The sequence below is a fragment of the Dendrobates tinctorius genome, unplaced genomic scaffold (assembly GCF_039654945.1).
Source record: "Dendrobates tinctorius isolate UK_male_01 unplaced genomic scaffold, ASM3965494v1 ptg000020l, whole genome shotgun sequence".
Classification (NCBI taxonomy): domain Eukaryota; kingdom Metazoa; phylum Chordata; class Amphibia; order Anura; family Dendrobatidae; genus Dendrobates; species Dendrobates tinctorius.
The window spans coordinates 11893737-11914684 of NW_027361688.1; the positions used below are offsets into that span (position 1 = coordinate 11893737).

The following is a 20948-nucleotide window of genomic DNA, read 5'->3' on the forward strand; positions in this document are numbered from 1 at the left end:
TTCTCTCCCATACGGTCATTGTCGCCGCCTCCTAGTACCACCACCATGTGCTGAATCCCAGGTTATCTTCACGCTTGGTTTGGAACGTCTCTGCACATGCGCATCATAAGGTCTTGGCAACATTGTGAACTCAGAACATGCACTGCACCACTCTGAAGGGCACTCTGGGCACTTTTGTTAGCTCGGAGTGCCCTTCAGAGGGACTAGTCCAGGGTCTAGTCACACCGGAAGCTCTGCCCTAGCTTTAAAATGCCCAGGGTTTCAAAGTGCTGCGGCAGTAAGAAGAGGTGCAAAGGACTGTACGGGGGATAGTGAAGTGAGTATTGTGTTTTTCTACATCTTACCATTATTATGCTGTTGGGTCTTTCCTTGCAAGAGCATAAGAAGGGACATTCAATTTGCGTGGAATGAATTTCCCGCATATCAAAATTCCTGGCAAAATCTGGCAAATTTAACTAACTCAAATTTTGTCACATGCGCTCATCTCTACTGGATATCTATACACGTACGCTCAATTTACATGGCGCACAACCACTAGATCCTAAGTTGCAAAGGACTCTTCAACATTAACTCTCCTGCTTAGCCGGGTGGTATGAATGAATGATTGCTTGCATATGTTGACATGTTGGTGTGATATAAACATGAATATATAAGAACAGGAACAATAGATCTGCTCAGGATTTGTGACTGACATTTAAAGACCTGCTTGATAACCACCACTAACTAAATTGTGCCAGGAAATCCCGCTCATCTCCCGACACAACCTCTAAATTCAATTTCTTCCTGTACGTTCTGAAAAGTAAACAACGTCTTCTCGGTGACATTTCACGAGGCCGGGAGATTGATGATTTCCCTCAATATGCATAACATCTCATTTTATCAGATGCTTCGTCTGAATATAGCAAGAGGACCTTGTGGGAAATTAGTGCTTCAGATTTATACATAGATAATTACAAAGAAAAATATGAATTTTTTTTGTATGCGATGACGAGGAAAACAGACTTTTTTTAAGATACCTAGCTAACTTTTTTGGATGTGAAGGTGGATTCTCTGACAATTAACGCTGGTGGAACTTGGGATTTTTACGATTTGCCAAAATGAAACGCCTTAAAAGAAATGTTCCCCATCTTGTTAAGCTAGTGTTTGTCAAGGTTTTACGACATACTTGGCAACTCTCCTCTAACATCTGGATGTTGTCACAAAAAGGAGACATGTCTTGAACTCACAGGAATAGGCAACTCTCCATCCCTCTCAAAAGCTCCTCGAAACAAGCATTTCTAGTAGGATCCCAGTGCCAGGCACTGGAATTCTCTGCAGCAGCCTACTCCAAAAGTTGGCTTTTATGCAAAATCTTACTTCTGGAATACTCAGTGATTCCGAGCTGTGCACCCTTGAAAGTTTTCAAAATACATTGATTCTCCAACCACTTATCAAAACCATTCAGTGTCCCAAAGATCAGACTCCCGTTGATTATAACAGGGTCTCCTTTTTGTCAAAAACTGTTCCCGTCCATGTGTTGTCTTTGGTACTGCAGCTCAACTCAATCCTCTAATCTTCGAAAACCGTATTAGGACTTCCAGGTCAATCAAGCCCTAGGACTAATGGGGGGAACGGAGAAGGAGATAAGGTAGATGCCTCCTGAGACATCTCCTTTGGCTTTGTATATGGGATCCAGGAGTCCTGGGACACCTACTTTGGCTTTGTATATGGGATCCCAGGGCCAAAAGTTATTCTTTTGAGAATATTTTTTTTTGGTGTCTTTAGAAGATGAACTAATAGTAATGTATCATCGTCATTTGCAATCAAGACATGAAACATACACATCCAGAACAACCCCCTGACAATAAGATCTGGACCATTCCTCAGTCAGGACTTCCAGGTCAATCAAGTCCTAGGGCTAATGGGAGAACGGAGAAGGAGATAGGGTAGATGCCTCCTGGGACACATCCTTCGGCTTTGTACTGTATATGAGAACCCAGGACCAAAGCTTACATTTTTGAGAATATTTTTTTTTCTAGTGTCTTTAAAAGAGAAACTATAGGTAATGTATTATCGTCATTTGTAATCAAGACATCACAAAACATATACGGTACATCCGAGACAACCCCCTATTAATGAGATCTGAAACATTTCTCTGATAACAGATACACAAAATAAAAGTGAACATTTTTGCCATAAAGTTAAACTCAACTGAGCCAAAAAATTAGAAAATCTAATGAAAATGGACTAGCCAGATTTGCTCAAATTTGGATACAAAAATTTGATTTTTTGGTAAAAGACATTTATGATTATTGGAATTTTCTCCAGACCCCATCGCAAAATAAATGGAGAGGCTGAAAAATAAAAAATATTATGCTCACATTATCCTTTATTTTTCCTAGCAGCCCAACTCTCTGGCCGGTTCTCCGTATTCTTCTCTTCTGTCTTCTTTACTCTTCCATGCTTTCGGCACTCAGTAGGCCCTGCACAATGTCATGACGTGTCATGATGTCACTTGACGCCTAGTCAATGCCGAAGACACTGAAGAGTAAAGATGGAAGAGATACGGAGAGCTGCAGTGTCAGGACAGGTGAGGAGCATGGTGAGTATAATTTTATTTTATTTTTACACCCCTTTTCAGTCCCCAAAAGTACCAAGCAAAATGGCAACCATTTCCATTGATTGATTTGAGTTAATTAAATTGCAAAAAAAAAATGGGTTCTGGAAAGTCTTAAATTTTGTTGGTGAAATTTGTAACACATTCGATTTGCCCTCTTAAAAAAATAACCAAAAAAGTTTTCGTTTAAATTAAAGAAAATAACTAAAACTTGAGATACTCAGCGGTCAACAGAAACAAAAAAAAAACAGGAGATTGTAGAAATTTGTGACTGTTTTTCACTCCGACTGACAGTTTCATTTCCTTACAATGTCATCTTCATGTGCTGATGCAAGACAGAGAAATATTCTCTTCTTCCGGGCATCAACTAAAATCAATTGATGACTGCGCGATGATTCATAAAACAAGCCTCGCTCTTATGTTCCTACTCTAGGTTACAAAAAGGACAATTAGTTCTTGAAAAAAAAAAAAAGTTAAAGAAAAATTCCAATATTTGACCATGTGACTATGGATTATGGAAGAACACAATATGGATACTGGAAGGATAGCATAAAAGTGGACTGTGGCCTATGAAAAAGTGTCATGAGTGGGTTGTGGCTTCTGGAAGACAGGTTTAAGAGTGGCCGGCGTCCGATAAGGCTTTGATCAGTAGAATAAATTAGATGGTCCTTCACGTTCCTCTACAAGTACATGAACATTTGAGTAGAAGATCCCCTAGTGGGTAGAAATATGGATGAAATTTAGGATAGGGAATATACATTTGATGAAGGTACTGATGACAACACTGACTTGTCAGGGCTCACGCTTTCATAGAGAGATGTGTTTGTAGGTTTTTTTGGTGGTCACCAAAAAAAAAAAATCAGTAAAGCTTTCCTTTGGGCTCCGTATTACTAAAGCATGAAGGTTCAATGTTTTCCTGACCATCAAGTGACTCCCAACCAAATTTCCATGTTTTTTTTTACATAAATTTCCATATTTATGATCAATGTCTCTCAGGAACAAAAACCTCTGCAGATATTTCCCGCAGGTCAGTCGGCAAAGTGCCAACAAAGGTGTGATGGCTGGTGGCCAATCTTGATTTTTTTGGGCAAGACACATCTAAAATCTCTAGGTACTTTGCCAACATAACCTTATGGTTGAGGTCGACATCGTACCCTTTGTATCGTCTCATTTTTGCAAATAGAAAATGTCAACTCACCGAACTCCTTCATTCAGATTGTAGAGTTCATGATCCTGCAGACCCTTCTTCTGGAAGACTGAAATTACTCCATTTTGGATGCTGAAAAGTAAAGGAGAACACTTAGGCCCATTATGACCAATTTGATGTATTTAACACATATAAGGCTGGAGAAGAAAGTCGGGGGAATTGAAGGTAAACAGATGGAAAATAAATGTTCTCTTTTTGGTGATAGAAATTTACTATGGCCATGGTTTCATTCCTAAAAGAAGTTGTTTCCAAAGCTTCCCAGTATCCAAAACATTAAAGGGTTTGCACAGGATGTTATTCTACAACTTCCATTATGCCCTGACAGCCGGAGACAGTAGGACCACAAGTGGGAGATCATTGTAATATCTGGTTGTATTTTTTGTGGCCTAGTTTTGGCTAAGTTGGGGACCATTGTAATAGAAGGTTGCATTTTTGGTGGCCTAGAATTAGTCTAGTTGGAAACCACATGTAGCGTAGGGTTGTGTTTTTGCGGCCTAGTATTGGAGACTGTAGAATGGAGACCATTGAAATATAGGTCACCATTCCGGATCACTGTAAAAAAGATTCATATTTTTGTGGCCTAGTTGGGGATTACATGTTAGGGATAACTGTAATATAGAGTTGTACTTTGGTACCCTAGTATTGGCCTTGTTAGGCACAATACAATCAAGACCACTGTACTATAAATTTGTATAATTTGTGTGGCCTAGTTGAGGACCACAGAATGGAGACTGACAGAACATAGGGTTGTATTTTTGGTGGCCTAATATTGGCCTAATTTGAGTCTATAGGTTGTGGATCAATATATTATGGGATTGTATTTTTGGTGGCTTAGTTTTGGCCTAGTTTGGGACCACAAAATAGAGACCTATTAAATATAGGATTATATTTTTAGCAGCCTAGTGTTTGCCTAGTTTGGAAAAATAGGTTGTTGATCACTATATTTTAGGGTTGTATTTTTGATGGCCTAGTATTGGCCTAGTTGGACAGCATTGATCAGGGAGCACTGTAATATGGGGTTGCTTTTTTGGTAGCCTAGTTGTGTCTAAGTTGGAGACAAGAGAATGGAGCCCTACAGAATATAGAGTTGCATTTTTGGTGGCCTAGTTTGGGGCCATAGGTTGTGAATCATTTTTGGCGGCCTAGTATTGACCTAGTTGGGGACCATAGGATGTAGATCAATTTTGGTGGTCTAATATAGGCCTATTTGGGCAGCATTGATTAGAGAGTATTATAGCCTGGAGTTGTATTTTTTGTATCAAAGTATTGTCTATTTTGGGGTCTTGGTTTTAGGCTTAGCTGTACCAATCTAAGCCATCAGTAATTGCATTGGTGACAACTGTACTTCCAGTTAGATCGACTACTGGAGAATATTAGGAAAAATCAGAAATGAAATGCGACATGCCCAGACAAACGGGAAGCCTCATCTCCGAGAGAACCTGTAATATATATAAACTGAGGTTTTCAGACTGATCCGAGACGTCTTCCTCAATAAGACAATGAAATGCAAACACAGATGATAATAATGCAACGAAACAGAGCAAGACCGGGAACTGAGGCCGTTATATGTGATAGACATATGAGACATGACACATAATTTACTGAGTCCAATCATCTTTCCCGCTAGTGATACTGAGATTAAAAGCAATGGAATAGAATACAGAAGAGCAGCAATTTCTTATAAGATCCATCCAATATACATAAATTCCTTTTGATATATGTTGAGGTAAGAGCACAAATCGAGACCCCATCCTCAGTAGCCAAAATAGAGAACTGCCGAAATAAATTGGTGTAGAGCTCATTTTCCCTCCATCTTTTCTACTGCATGTTGATTGATCCCAAAAGTGGAACTTCTAGACATAAAATTTTACCTGGTCCTGATCACTGAAAATGGACTATCCCATAAAAGGGATAACAGCAGTTTCGTCCTTCCATGAATTGGCTGATCTTATGGATGGTTGGAGTCCGTAAGTGGAAGCCATATTCAGGGTCCATTTCCTCTCTAGCTTTAAGAGAAGGGTTTCCGATTTTGGTACCCAACTCTATGACTTCCAGATGATTTTTTTATGACATATGGACAGGGTTTTTTTCTGATGGACCCACACCAATCATCACTATGAAGGGACATTATCATGGTGGAATCATCAAGACAACTTCTTGTCTATAAAGAGCCTTCCCAAGTGATGAGGTGATGCCCACTGTTCAGATTTTTGTCATTTTTGCTTAGCCACGTAATGGATATGTAATGAAAATCAAGCATTAGCTGATTCCACCAGGACAGGAACCGCTCATATTTAGTGGCTTTTTTACACAGATTATCGACGGGGTTTGAAAAGGATATTTAGACATGTGTTTTGCCTTACTAAGGCAACCAATTCATAAAATTACGAAAAGCCACCAATCCATTCCAGGAAGGACCTCTGCAAATATCTCCCTAGATTTTAGCAGTTTCCCAGTATAAAGTAAAGGCTTATTGAAGCAGAAACCATAGGAGCTACAAAGAATGCAACTGGTTGAGGAACATTTTGTGGTGGGTGCTTCTATCTCATGTCACTTCCGTTCCCCCAACACACAACTGACAGACTGCGAGATGAATAATGAATGAGGCTTTTTGCAGCAAAGCTTCACCGCCAACAATTTCAGGAAAATAAACTAAGAGGTATTTTTTCACCCCCCATGCCTGTGCCGGTGAATTGGTTGCAATGAGCTGTGATGATTGCGTGAAGGCTCCTACCAGTCACAGACGCGTGGCAGGAGTCGTTGGGCAGCTCGGGCCTTATACTTCTGCTTTCTTTCATTATCCATCTTCTCAAACTTATAACCACATCTTAGTTTGGAGCTAATTAATAAGCATTAGCCTATGGAAAAACAGATTTCACTTTTGTCATCGCCTTAATATTCCATTTGTGAAAGTTTTTGATGGAAAAAGAAGGCAACGACCATTATGGTGTTGATGATGGAGAGAAAAGATGGTCATGGGTTATTAACATATGGAAAAGATACGGTATTTATTGTCTGGCTAAAAATCTGGGCTTTTTTGTTCACAATGAAAGCCTGAAAACCTGTACAGACCAAGAACTTCTCACAACCAAGGTCGGGTTTAGACTCCACCATTTTAAGAACTTGACCTGCCCATCCTTAGTCTAGACTAATCATATTTCCAGCTGTGGCATTTTTTTAGGAACTGTACAACATTATTATTTGAGCACCACATGACATTGTTATTTTGACACTGTTATATGTTCACCGTAAGGCACTATATGGCATTATTAGCCCACATTTGTAAAATATAGCTGTATTTACTAATGTGTGCGCCAGCAGATATTCAAGGCTGACTCTCAGATTTCCGCAGAGAATTGCCCCATGTTAGGGGTAATTCTTGTTTTTTATTTGCAGAATCTTTGCCCACATTTGACACTGAAATCAGATGAAATAATTATAAAAGCCAACCTTTGTCAACATACCCATGTTATCACAAGGGCCTTCCAAATAATTGGTCTGGTCCTGGCTAGAATTTGCTACTGTATTATCTAGTATCAGCATCACTCAAATGAGAGCTCCTGTTCTCCATGAGAGAGCTGCAGGTGGACTCCTCTGCCCAACTGCAGACTCGTCTGTTCCCTCCTGACTCCTATGTCCGCCTCCAGACTCCTATGTTCCCCTCCAGAATCCTCTATTTTCCTCAAGACTCCTATATTCTCCTCCTCTGTCTTTCACCAGACTCCCCTGTCCCCTCCAGACTTCACTGCCCCCTCCAGACTCCTTTGCCCTCTTCAGACTCCTCTATCCTCTCTAGACTCCTCGGATTTCCTGCAGACTCCTCTGCCTTTCCCCAAGACTCCTCTGTCCTCCACCAAACCCAGATGTTCTCCAGATTCCTCTACCCACCTCCAGACTTCTCTGTCCCCTCCAGACTCCTCTGCTCTCTTCCAGACTCCTTTGTCACCTTCAGTATCCTCTGCCTTTCTCCAGACTCCTCTGCCCACCTTCAAACTCCTCTGCTCTCTTCAAGACACCTGTTATTATCCAGACTCTTTTGCCCTCAAGTCTCCTCTGTCCTCCTCCCGACTCTACTATCCTCCTCCAGACATTTCTGTTTCCTCCAGATCTCTCTGCCCTCCTTCAGTTTCCTGTGCCCCTTCCAGATTCTTCTGCACTCCTTCGGATTCCACTGTCCTCCAGACTCCTCTGCTCTCTTCCAGTCTACTCTATCATCATCCAGACTCCTCTGCCCTTCTCCAGACTCTCTAGCCCTCCTCCAGACCCCTCTGCCCTTCTCCTGAATCTCTTGTGCTCCTCCAGACTCCGCCACACTTCTCCAGACTCTCTTGGCCTCCTCCAGACTCATCTGCCCTTCTCCAGACTCTCTAGTCCTCTTCCAGACTCCTCTGCCCTTCTCCAGACTCTTGTCCTTCTCCAGACTCCTCTGGCCTTCTCCAGACTCTCTTGTCCTCCTCTGCCCTTCTCCAGACTCTCTAGTCCTCCTCCAGACTCCTCTGCCCTTCTCCTGACTCTCTTGTCCTCCTCCAGACTCCTCTGCACTTTTCCAGACTCTCTTGTCCTCCTCCAGACTCCTCTTCCCTTCTCCAGACTCTCTAGTCCTCCTCCAGACTCCTCTGCCCTTCTCCAGACTCTTGTCCTTCTCCAGACTCCTCTGCCCTTCTCCAGAATCTCTTGTCCTCCTCCAGACTCCTCTGCCCTTCTCCAGACTCTCTAGTCCTTCTCCAGACTCCTCTGCACTTCTCCAGACTCTCTTGTCCTCCTCCAGACTCCTCTGCCGTCCTCCAGACTCTCTAGTCCTCCTCCACCCTTCTCCAGACTCTTGTCCTTCTCCAGACTCCTCTGGCAGTGGCTTATTTCGGTTGAGAGCAAAAGAATTTACCATTGGAAATCCAACGGGTTGGATCATTCTCTTCCTCTGATCTGTTCTGGGAGAGTCTTGAGGCCTCCATACACATTAGCCTGTTTGCTGATCCTGCTGATATTGCCATAATCAGATGACTTTAGACTAATGTTTATAGGGCCATAAGTCCAGGGTTATTTTCCACGATTGTCTCCACTTCCGAGATAATTAAGCTGGATAGTGTTTAACCTCTTAATGACCACCACACTCTAAAATTCCAGATGCAGCAAGACTCATGTAAAAAGTATATTCCCACTCACTGACGAAAAACAGAGGCTGTGAAAACATTGATGAATTGAAACACAAACTATAACTTTGTCTAATAAAAAATGGCAGAAATCAATTCAGAACTATCGTTTTTTGCGTCTATAGCTCCTATGCAGAGTACTAATAGTATTCGGTACTGTTTTAACTCAATCCACGCAACCTAAAGGGGTTGTCCTTAACTAAGACTATTTTTAGGATAGGTCATAAATATCAGATTGCTGGGGGATATGAGATTCCGGAACCCAATAATCAGCTATTACCGGGTCTTGTAACTGCCAGAAATACACCATACAATGTGTAGTGGCCATTCTGGGTACTGCAGCTCAGCTCCCATTCACGTCAATAGGAGATGCTGTAGGCGAGAACAGCCACTACCTGATTACAGCTGATTTTAGGAGTATCAGACCTCCACCCTTTTTATGTTTATCACCTCCCGTAAGAATAAGTCATCGACATCTTGGGCTTCGTCAACCCTTTTAAGTGAAGCAGCCAAAAAGAAGCAAACTACAGCCTTAAATGAGACCTCTCAATAATTTTTTTTTAATTAAACTGAGTACCTCATCCGATTGCTGCTGGTCCACTCATTCCGAAACAGTTTTTCTTTTTCTTCTGTGCCCTTCCATTCCAAAGTTATGCCCCTTAAAAATAAAGAAGCACATTTTCCCTTTAACCAACTGGTTGCATACCACAGAACTTATTTGTGGGCGTGGCCATGTTTTGATTGGCCAGCATCAGAGGAAAAAAAGCAAACGCCCACAGAGAAGTTCTGAGGAATACACCCACATGCTTAAAGGGAAAAATGGAACCATTGGACATAACTTTGGAACAGAGGGGCGCCGAAGAAAAAGAAAAAGTGTTCCAGAATCAGTGAAACGGCACCAATCAGAGGAACCCAGTTGAAATAAAATAAAATCCAATGAAAGATCCCCTTTAAACATGCCTGATTGATCCACAGAAGGAATAACATATTTTATAGCATGTCATTTACCAATAAATGTATCTAGATAAAAAATGGTTAATGGAGACGTGTGTCCATACAGAACAGATTGTGATATGAGAAGTGAATAATTCAGCTTTAACCTTTGATATCCTACATCATCTCTTCACCCTTCCAAGCTATGATTAGTTTATATTGATGAAATCCCATAATCCCTCAGCCGTAAAACTACAATAATGAAAACCCGGCTTTATTTTCAGAGTTTGTTTCCTTGGGACAATTGGATTAGAATAGAAACCATGGTGATTTGGATCTTAAAAGCTAATGTTTTAGTTCCCTGTCAATGACTGGAGTAAGTAAGGGATTAGCTGCAAAGAAGCAGTCAATGGGGGGCGGGGATGGGCCAAAAAATATCTAGGACCTGGGGACAAAGATAATTTGGGACAGGTGTGGTCATTAGGGAGTAACAGGTCTCATTGAGAGTTTTAGAAAAGGTCTGGAGGCTTTGGTTTCTTCACAAAAATATGGCCAACCATTGGGATAACTACTACCATAGATATCAACTGCCCCAAATTTCCCAGAGCTCCTGAAATAATTGAGGGGTGAATTTTATGTAATATCATCCACAAGTGGGTTGGAGCATTTCAGTATGGGTTGGGTGGTACTTAAAGGAGATTTTTCACTATATTTTTTAATCTAAACTGAGTACCTCATCTACTTGGTGATGCTCCTCTGATTCTCCATTTTTCTTCCTTTTTTTCTGTTCCCCCCTCCGTTCCAAAGTTATACCTGCAGGTGTATTCTACAGAACTTCTCTGTGGGCATTTCCCTTTTCTCCTCTGATGCTAGCCAATCAAAACAAGGCCACACCCACATAGAAGTTCTGTGGTATACGCCCTGTGAGTTAAAGGGAAAATGTGCACCTTATCGTCGGGCATAACTTTGGAACGGAGGGACACAGAAGAAAAAGAAAAACTGTTCCAGAATCAGTGGAGCGGCACCAATTAGAGGAGGAACTTCATTTAAATTAAAAGATCCTATAAAAAGTCCCCTTTAAGTGCCCTCAGAAATTTTGCTATCTCTACTACTACCCAACACGGTGGAACAAGGAGCTGTAGAGAATTCCTGGCTTTGCTGAGACATTCCTAAGAACCTGGCCTCGAAATGGACTTGGCAAAACCACTCCCAAAAGTGTCTTTCATTCTTGGACATTTTGGGAGTATTGCCAAATTTAGCAAATTGTGAATATTGGTAGGTCTAACAAAGATCGATGGAAATTCGGGAGTAAAACATGAGACCAAACTAAGCTTTTCATGATGGGTTACATTTAAAACTAAAGGTGGACATGAAGTTAAGGGGGCGCTATTTTAAATTCCCTCAAACATGCCGGCTTAAAGTCAGCCGAACCCACCAATATCAGAGGGACTGGCCAGCAATCTGATGTGTATGGTGGGCCTCCCAACTCTCACCCGAGATGATGATGTAGGAATTTTAACACCCAGAGGTTTTTGACAGTGTTCTGTTGGAAGTACCTGAACGAGCAGGCAAGCCGAGCACACATATGCATGTACTGTATGACCTGGGAGAGATAGCTGTCTGGAAATAAGACCATATATACTCTTTTCCTAGGGGTATGAATGACTATTCTCTTCTCTGATCCCAACAATTTTCCCATTCCTGTGGGTAGAGCGTGATAAAAAGTTTGTTCGTACATTACATGGACAGCGCATTGATTTCAATACAATAGGTGTAATACTTCTTTTCCCCTGTGGAGGCGCTGTAGTGAAATTAAACACTTGCTTCCAGGATCATCATGGTGATCGCAGGAGGTTTCAGCAGATTAACACATCATCATCTAACAGTCGAAAAGTGGTTTATCTATAGTAAGTTCACTTTGAGTATAATTCCTCATATATACAGTACACCCAGAAATATAGATGGAAAAGGGGGCAAAATGTGTGCCAAATGGTAAGAAATACATCATAGGGCCACATATATATAGCACACTGATGGTGAGGGCTCAGGAGCAGCGCTACACAAAGTTACCTGGTCGGAACCCCCTTAGATGCTACGATCACTAATAGCTGTGGCACCCAAGGGTGTAAACAAACGGTAACATCTACCATAAGGCTGTGTTCACATGTAATTTTTAAGACTGACATGTTTTTCAAGCGGAAACCTCTACATCTTTTTTTTGCGGGGGTGGAACTTTTGCAGTAATTTTTTTTCCAGAAGCAGTTTTGAAGTTGTTTTAATTTTATTTTTTTTAGAAGGAATCTGTCAGCAGGTTCTAGCTATATAATTCGAGACCAGCATGATGTAGAGGCTGAGACCCTTATTCCAGCGATGTGTCACTTACTGTTCTGCGTGCTGTCCTTTTGATACAATCACAGTTTTCTCTGCAGCAGATCTAACGGTGCTCTGAATGCTGAACCCTGTATAACCCCGCCCACACCACTGATTGGCTGCTTTCTGCGTATACTGCATATTGCTAGAAAGCTGCTAATCAGTTCTGGCTAGACTAGGAGGCAGGAGACACCTAGTCCTGTAGGGATAATCTCCTGCTGATAAAACACTGATTTTATTGAAACAGCAACACACAGTCAGGTAAGTGATATATCACTGGAATCAGGGTCTCTGCCCCTACATCATGCTGCTCTCAGATTACATAGCAAAAACCTGCTTTAATTACGTATTTTTTGCAGCAGTCTGAATGGAAAGTGCCTAGTTTGGAACCGATGCCATCAAGATTTGCATCCTATAAGTGACATACACTTATCTTTTTTTTCCACCTTTTCAAGACCTCTTCTGGAAAAAAAAAAAAAAGACAAAAAATAAAACAAAAAACACTCAAAGCGCTGAACATATGGATCTCCAATAGGAATTAATAGGAGTTTTCCAAGTGTTTATAAACTAGTTTTTGAGATGGAATTTGGAGTGGAGTCACCTCTAAAAAAAAAAAAAATCCTCAAAAACCCCAAAAATGTGTGAACATAGCCTTAGGGTTGGCTACGGATTTGAAATTTTTCTTACTGAGCTCATCGTCGCCCCAGAAAGGGGAGAAAAGAATAAAAATGGACAACTGCTCTGATTAGCCAGAAACGGCTGCCGCTTCTGCGCCAGTGATCTACAAACTTTGATAAATTTACAACATTTTCATTTCTGAATGAAGATGCCTTTTACGGTAAGTATTTTTGTCTTTTTTTCAGACTGGAGCCACCTAATCCTCAAGTTACAGATGATGGGTGTTTTACTTCCGTACTAACCGCTAACTAATGTTTTTTTTTTTTTTTTTTTTTAGGAATTTGCTTGCATCTTCCAAATGAATCATTTTCCTGCTACGCACTTACATAATTAAAACCGTCAGTTCGAATGGCGCAATGAAAGACGACGTTAGTGAATCAAACAGAAAACTTCTGAAAAAACTTGGCAGCGTTTGGAATACAGAGAGTACTGAATCACTGTCGGCCGCCCCACTCCATCCCATTAACCCTCTCTTCCTGTCTTAGAAGAAAAAACTGCATATAGAGCAATTACTCCGCAAAAAAACATGTTTAACCCTCTACGCTCAGAACTCCCCATTATTGCTATACTAGCCCCCAATATTAGGGGCTCATCTTTGAGCGATCTGGAGTTGACTATGTATAAAGACCATAACTGACCGCAGCATAGGCAAGGGCATGATGATTATTGGTGTCAATCCCAGTTACTGGACCCTGAGTGGGGGTCCCATTGGTCCATATTAGAAGTCTAATGCTATTAAAGACTCCAGATAAGTACTTGGTGGAGATTTGGTTTGGGTTCATGAGCTTCAAGTTACAGCACTGAACATAAGGATCTAGAAAGCTGTTGGGTTAATTATGGACCATCAAGTGGAGCCAGATATTGACATAATAAGGGTGCAAAAGTGAGTTTGTGTGAAACTGTCCATAGTCTGTGGTCCCTCATTGTGCACATACTGTACGTAACGTAGAGTGAGGCCAAGGCGAGACAAAATGGCAAAACGCTCCGAAGAACTGTATTCTACAGACCAATTGTCCCAGATCTACAATGCTCTTTGGATCAGTAATTCCACACCATGCGGGGACATATGTGAACGTAATAAGGGTGCAAAATGCGCCAGTATACACTTGTATAAAAATTGGCCATAGTCTGTGGTCCATCAGTGTACACACATGTGACTCTGAGTGAGGCTAAAAGGGAGAAACACCCTGAAGAACTTCATTCTCGAGACCAGTGGACTACAGGCCATTGCCATTGACAAAATTTCTTTTGACATATTAAATACTTACAGTCCACTCCGCAACTTTTGGAGTTCTCGAAGTAATGAATGGAGGGAAATAACCACCTATCCGTAACTGATGAGGTTTGACACTGCCCTTTACTAGAAGGTGAACATGAGTTAGGTCCAACAATTGGGTACACATCTTCTACCCTAAGGATCCTTGAAGTTACTCTTATATTTTTCAGAGGAAATATGCCATAAATATCCAATAGATGTAAGTCCCACCAATGGGAATTTTATGGCTACTCTTGTCGATATGCTCATTGAAAGTGTAAGAACACCTTCAAGAATCCTTGGAGTAGAAGATGTCCACCACATTGTAGACCGAAACGGATGTTCTCCTTCTATTACAATTAAAGAATAATGTATTTTTGCATGTTTTACTTCGTCTATGACCAGGTTACAATCTTGGAAATGGAGAAGTAGCTTGTCGACAATCTTAGGATACCAGCTTCTCTAACCTATAGATTAACTCATAAAGCCTATACGTTTAGGACTTTAATCAAATCTGGAAAGCTGAGTCTGACATTCTTCCCAGCCGGTTACAAGCAAGGCAGATATAAGCCTCAGAATAAATGATTTAGTAGCTCTGTTTGTGAGAGGGGGGAAAGACGAGGAGTAGCTCCTTGTACAACGGAAGCAACGCATTTTCGATAGACATTTGTAAATTGGACACTAAAGTGTACATGGAAAAGAACAGCTGCTCAGGAATAAGTTGGGAGGGTTGTTAAAAAACCGTCATCCTGACATCTATGGTGCAGTCATCGTTGCCACCTTCATTTTTTGTGAAAACAAGGCTAAAGCAATAATCTGCTAATTCTGATCAATCATCCCATTGAATCTCCGGAGAGGTGGCCATGTCGAGAGCATCATTCAACTATTTTGAAACCATGGGTTCCGCAATCCCTGTTGAAGAATGTGTACGTAGCCCTCTCCATCGAAACCTATTGGTGTGTCGGAATGAATTAGACGAGCACAAATTAGTTCTTTCCCATAAACTGTAATTGGAAGAGATTCTGGGAACCTTGTTCTTCTGACGGGGGAGAGTCTGCACTGATCAGGATCACATAGCACATCGTCGTATATACAGTACCAACATTGGAATATGCCTTCAAAGGGAACCTTCCAGGAGTTTCATGCTGCTAAAACCACAATGGCTAAAAATACAGATGTTTTGGCAAAAAGATAGGTTGAAAAATGAGGTAATAACGGGAAAAATGGGATTTTGGCAAGAATAGAAGAGTCTTGGCACATGAAGAAGTCTCTGGATGTGCAGAGAAGCAATTGGGCACAAGAAATTGATTACAGTCACAGAGAGAAGAAGCCAGGTGAAGGAATAAACGTCCAGGCACAGGGAGAAGAAACCAGTGAGAAGATTCTAGGCACAGGGAAAAGAGTACAAGACGAGAGAGAAGAGTCGAGACATATTGACAAAGAGTTCAGGAACAGGGAAAAGAGTACAGGCACAAGGAGAAGAATCCAGACACGGTGAGAAGAGTCCAGGCACATTGAAAAAAAAGTCCTGGCATAAAGAGAAGAATTCACACATGGGAAGAAGAATCCAGGCTTGGGGAAAAGAGTCCAGGGTAGGTGAGGAGAGCAAAAACACAGAGAGAAGAGTTTGGGAACAGGGAGTTGAATCCAGGCACAAGAAGAAGAGTCATGGAACAGAGAGAAGAGTTCTTCAGGTAGAGAAAAAAAAGTTAAAAGAGTTCAGGCACAGAAAAAAAGAGTCCAAGCAGAGAAAAAAATAATACAGACACAGGAAGAAGAGTCCAGGCACAAGGAATAGAAGAGTCCAGATGCATAGAAAAGAGTCCAGGCACAGGGAGAAGAGTCCAGGCGCAGGAAGAGGAGTCCAGGCACAGGAAGAAGAGTCCAGTCACAGGAAGAAGAGTCCAGGCACAGGGAGAAGAGTCCAGGCACAAGGAATAGAAGAGTCCAGACGCAGAGAAAAGAGTCCAGGCGCAGGAAGAGGAGTCCAAGCATAGGGAGAAAAGTCCAGGCACAGGAAGAAGAGTCCAGGCAAAGGGAGAAGAGTCCAAGCGTAAGGAGAAGAGTCCAGGCACAGGGAGAAGAGTCCAGGCACAGGGAGAAGAGTCCAGGCACAGGGAGAAGAGTCCAGGCGTAGGGAGAAGCGTTCAGGCACAGGAAGAAGAGTTCAGGTAGAGGGAGAAGAGTCCAGGCGCAGGGAGAAGAGTCTAGGAACAAGGACATGAGTCCAGGCACAGGGAGAACAGTCCAAACACAACAAAAATAGTCCAGACACAAGAAAAAGATTCCAGGCATGAGGAAAAGAGTCCAAGCAGAGGGAGACGTGTCCAGGCACAAGAGAAACAGTCCAGGCACAACAAAAAGAGTCCAGGCACAGAAAAAAGAGTAAAGGCACAAGGAAAAGAGTCCAGCAGAGGGAGACGTGCCCAGGCACAAGAAAAACAGTCTAGGCACAGAAAAAAAGAGTCCAGGCACGAGAAGAGTCCAAGCACAGGGAGAAGTGTCCAGGTACAAGAAGAACAGTTCAAGCGCAGAGAAAAGAGGACAGGAACAGTGAGAATAGTCCAGGCACAGAAAAAGAATTCATGCAATAGGAGAAGAATCCAGGCCAAGGAAATACAGTCCACGCATAGGGAGAAGAATCCATGCACAAGGGTAAAGGGTCCAGGCACAGGAAGATGGGTCCAAGACCAATGTGAAGAGTCTGGGCACAGGGAGAAGAATCCAGGCTCAAGAAAAACAGTGAGGGCACAGGGGGAATATAGTCCAGGCACAGTGAGAAGAATCCAGGCGCTGTGCAAAGAGTATAGTAATAGGTTGAGGAGTCTGCTCATAGGTTGGGTGACACCAATGGACCTAAGTCTCCATTTGCAAACAAGAGACATCAATTAAGCCAAGCTGGGTGGGAAAAAGTCAGAGGGAGCCACCCAGCTGACTCTTCTCCCAGTGACTGGAGTTTTCTTTCTATGGATGGATCATATCTCAAATTACAAAACTCCACTAAGTTTCGGAGTAAAACATAGTTGTTTGTATGTCATGCTGACTGAATTTCGGCCAGCGTGATTCACCTGTCTTGTTCTTCAAAGTCTTTGATTGCCGTGGATAATCAACCTTGGCATGTTTTGTTTGGTTGTCAAAAGTGGAGACGCAAGAATGAAAAAAAAAAAAAAAAAAAATTATCTGCATTCTTAGATGGATTTTTACCAAGCTTACAAGTAATTATCTATTCGAAGTGATATCCTGCTGATCGGCGGGGTTTTGAGTTATGGAATCCCCAACCGTGCCACCCCCTTCCGTAGACAGCAGCGTACCGTAGTTGGTTATCTTTGGCAATCCCAATTTTTTTTTTTAATAAAGCAGCAGCGCATGCATCCAATTCTGGGGGCTTTAGAGGTACCTTGCAGATTAAAGGGCACCTGATCCCCTATATAGAATTTTCTAGAAACATTAGATGAGGAATATGAATACACGTACTACCTTATTATACGAGATGAACATTGTTTCATCGGCCACTGAGCACCAGAGCAACTTTTTTCAGCAACAGAGGGGGTAAATGACTTTAAGCGACTGACTGTCTCCCAGTGATAAGGTGGCTGACTGGCCCCGAAAATCCTCCAGACTAAAGTCAGAAATCCTGATTGTGGTGCAGAATGTTTCCCTCCACTTCACACTTACTTCCACGAACAGAAAACTAATTACATTTCGCAGGATGACAATGTTTTGCACTCCGTCGGATCACTTCAACCGTGAGGAGTCGCCGCTATGTAAAATTAAACTTTTTAATTATTTTTTATTAAAGTGGAAGTCTATTTGTCTATTTTGGAAATGTCTCATAATGGCCTGCCTGCCAGATGCTGATTTTGGAGACAGAAGACATACTAAAAAAAAATATAAAAAATTCATAAGAAATACCAGTTTAATGTTTAGCCCAAAATATATCAATTTAAGGGAAAAATAATAAAAATAATATGTTTTTATTATATATTAATAATATATATTATATATATATATATATCTTTGAATCCATGTAGAGAAAAGGTCGCACTCAGCAGGATGAAGTATAACTCATTTATTGACACATACAATATATGTCAGGTCGGAGTAAGGGTGGCATGAGTGTTACAAGCTGACAACGGCCGTTTCGCGCTGTCCTAGCGCTTCCACGGGTCCCGTAGAAGCGCTAGGACAGCGCGAAACGGCCGTTGTCAGCTTGTAACACTCATGCCACCCTTACTCCGACCTGACATATATTGTATGTGTCAATAAATGAGTTATACTTCATCCTGCTGAGTGCGACCTTTTCACTACATGGATTCAAAGATTTGATTGCTGCGAGGTCAATACCCGGGAGTCCAGGACGACAGCTTGCTGCCAGACACACACCATCAGTTGATATATGGTAATAGCGGTGCCGTCCACCTTTTCTACTTTGTCACGTTATATATATATATTATTTTTTAAAGCAATTATGACCCAATGCCACTTGTCAGAATTCTCATGGTTATCCTGGATCATTCCATACGTTAGATTGTGTAGACTGATATCCAACCTTATATTTTTTCAGCTGTTACAAGACAACAACTCCCAGCATAAGACAGTCAGAGCATGTTGGGACATGCTGTTTTACATCTGCTGGATAACAACAGCTCGGCGTTCGATGACGTAGGGAGACAGCTGTGATCAGGACTTATCAATCACAGCCATAGTAAACACTATGGGAATGTCGTCTATATATCTCCAACGCCTGGACATTTTTGGGCGGTGAGCCGAAAGGGCATAGCTCTTAGTAAGGAGTCCCTGTGAGATGTCATATGACGCGAATAGTTGAGGTTCGTCAAACATAAGACATCTAGCTTTGGTTAACGATCTCCATACAATTCTATCAGCTGCAACAAATGTGACTCGACTCATGCACCAAATGTCTGTATAGTGTATACGGCAGCTGTTCACCCAACATGACCCCTTCCGGTGATCTGTATGCTGAGTCTGTTGTCCAAGTGAATAAGCAGGGGGGATTCTGATATTATCTTTACAAGTTTAGAATATCCTGATCTGCACGTTTTGGGAAAAAAATCAGAACGGAATCGGTGCTTGATTCTTGTGCCGATCTTCATTGCAGATTCGTCCTATTCATTGCTTTATGAAATCTGCAGTCAACTCTTCAACAAAATCAGCAAGTAACACACGTGGAGTCTATTTCTGACCAAATCCCATAGCGGAAATTCACTTAAAATAAAAGAAAACAAAACAACAAAACTACTAAGTACTGAAGAAATTAAAATACAGGTCCAGATTCATCATCGCAGTTTTTTTTTCGCGTGAACACCTTTCAATTAGTGACTTTCTGATTTGAACCTTTTCTCAACCTTTCTTTGGCTGTTTAGTTTTTTTTTTACATTTTTACGTCAATGTGGCTTTTCCGGATGTTTTTAGACTGAGTCACGAAATGCAACTTTTTTAGAAAAAAAAAAAAAAATTGCAGAATTTGATGCAACTTGTTTTGGTGATTTTTACGTACGTCAGTAAAAAGCGTCATTTTTTTGAGACATATTGACGTAAGACTTTTAGAGCTCAAAAGTCACGTGTGTTCCTTTTCGATAAATTTGGTGGAAAAAAAAAAAGTCAGCCAAAAACAAAAAAGAAAAAAATATTCCTGAATGGCGTTTGTCCTTTTAATAAATTTCGTGGGGAAAAAAAAAAGGCAACAAAAACCCCAACTCAAAAAAAAAAAGTGGAATAAAAAAAAAATCTGCAAATTGAAAAAAAAAAAAAAAAAAAAAATTGCAGCGGTAATTTAATGCAACATGTGAACATCGCCTAATGGTCTCTTCTCCAGATAGCATCGAAAGTCCGCACTAATAGAAGACTTTTTAATACACAGTGGGACCGATTCATCAAGAGCGGCGTTGTTCAAGAGGCGTGCTGGAGTCAGACGTTTCGCCTCTCCGTGAATCGGGAGCGCTGGACTGGTAGTGGGCAAATCCTATTCCAGTCCCTGCTAGAGTAAGATTTGTGGCACAGGGAATGGCGCTGATCCACTTTGTCGAAGCTAGGCGAAAAGGGAGTGAAAATTTTAGCGAGTTGCGCCAAGATGATGAGACTTTTCGAACCTGTTTACCCCTGTATACTAATCTTTCTACCATCCAGACATCTGAATGCAAAGCAGCGCTCTCCGCAGCCTGCCAGACAACACAACATGCGCACGATTCAGATCTGTCTGCAGCCCTGACGGTGCCAAGGGGCCGTGGTAGCTGCCGGTTGCTGCCAAGTCTAACTGGAACGTTATTACGTGAGTCATTTATCCGCTGCATGAGGTGACTGGTAAATAAAATACGGCAATATCTATACAAAAACAGATGGAGATGCAGATACACCCGGAGCAGAGCGGAGATTCTCATACCGGATGGAACGCGATATACTGATGTCACCTCGCAGCTGCGGAGCAATGGGCAACAGAGTCCAAGTGACATCCTATTTTTCTCCAATTTATCTTCCTCGTCTTCCAAGAGCTGTAACTTGATTTTGTATGATTCTGAGAAAGGTCAGGAATCAGCCCAAAACTACACGGGAGGACCTGGTCAATGACCTGACGAGAGCTGGGACCACAGTCTCAGACATTACCGTTACGTCGATATGGATTAAAATCCTGCAGGGCACACAAGGTCCCCTTGCTCACCCCAGCACTTGTCCAGGCATGTTTGAAGTTCATCAGTGACCATCCGGATGATCCAGAGGAGGTATGGGAGAAGGTCATGTGGT

The 20948-nt window shown here is 41.8% G+C and overlaps 1 protein-coding gene across 8 annotated transcripts in view; it reads right to left on the reverse strand.

Moving 5' to 3' along the window:
- The window catches only part of ARHGAP8 (Rho GTPase activating protein 8), a 160842-nt gene that overhangs the window by 90756 nt on the left and 49138 nt on the right, over positions 1 to 20948 (reverse strand). For 6 of the 8 annotated variants that reach the window (XM_073567684.1, XM_073567682.1, XM_073567681.1 and 3 more), the window contains one exon: positions 3795 to 3875. In XM_073567684.1, coding sequence (XP_073423785.1) covers positions 3795 to 3875 — 81 coding nt within the window. Of the gene's footprint in view, positions 1 to 3794; positions 3876 to 6537; positions 6662 to 20948 lie in introns of all 8 variants that reach the window. The other 2 variants (XM_073567680.1, XM_073567679.1) reach the window with 1 other exon arrangement.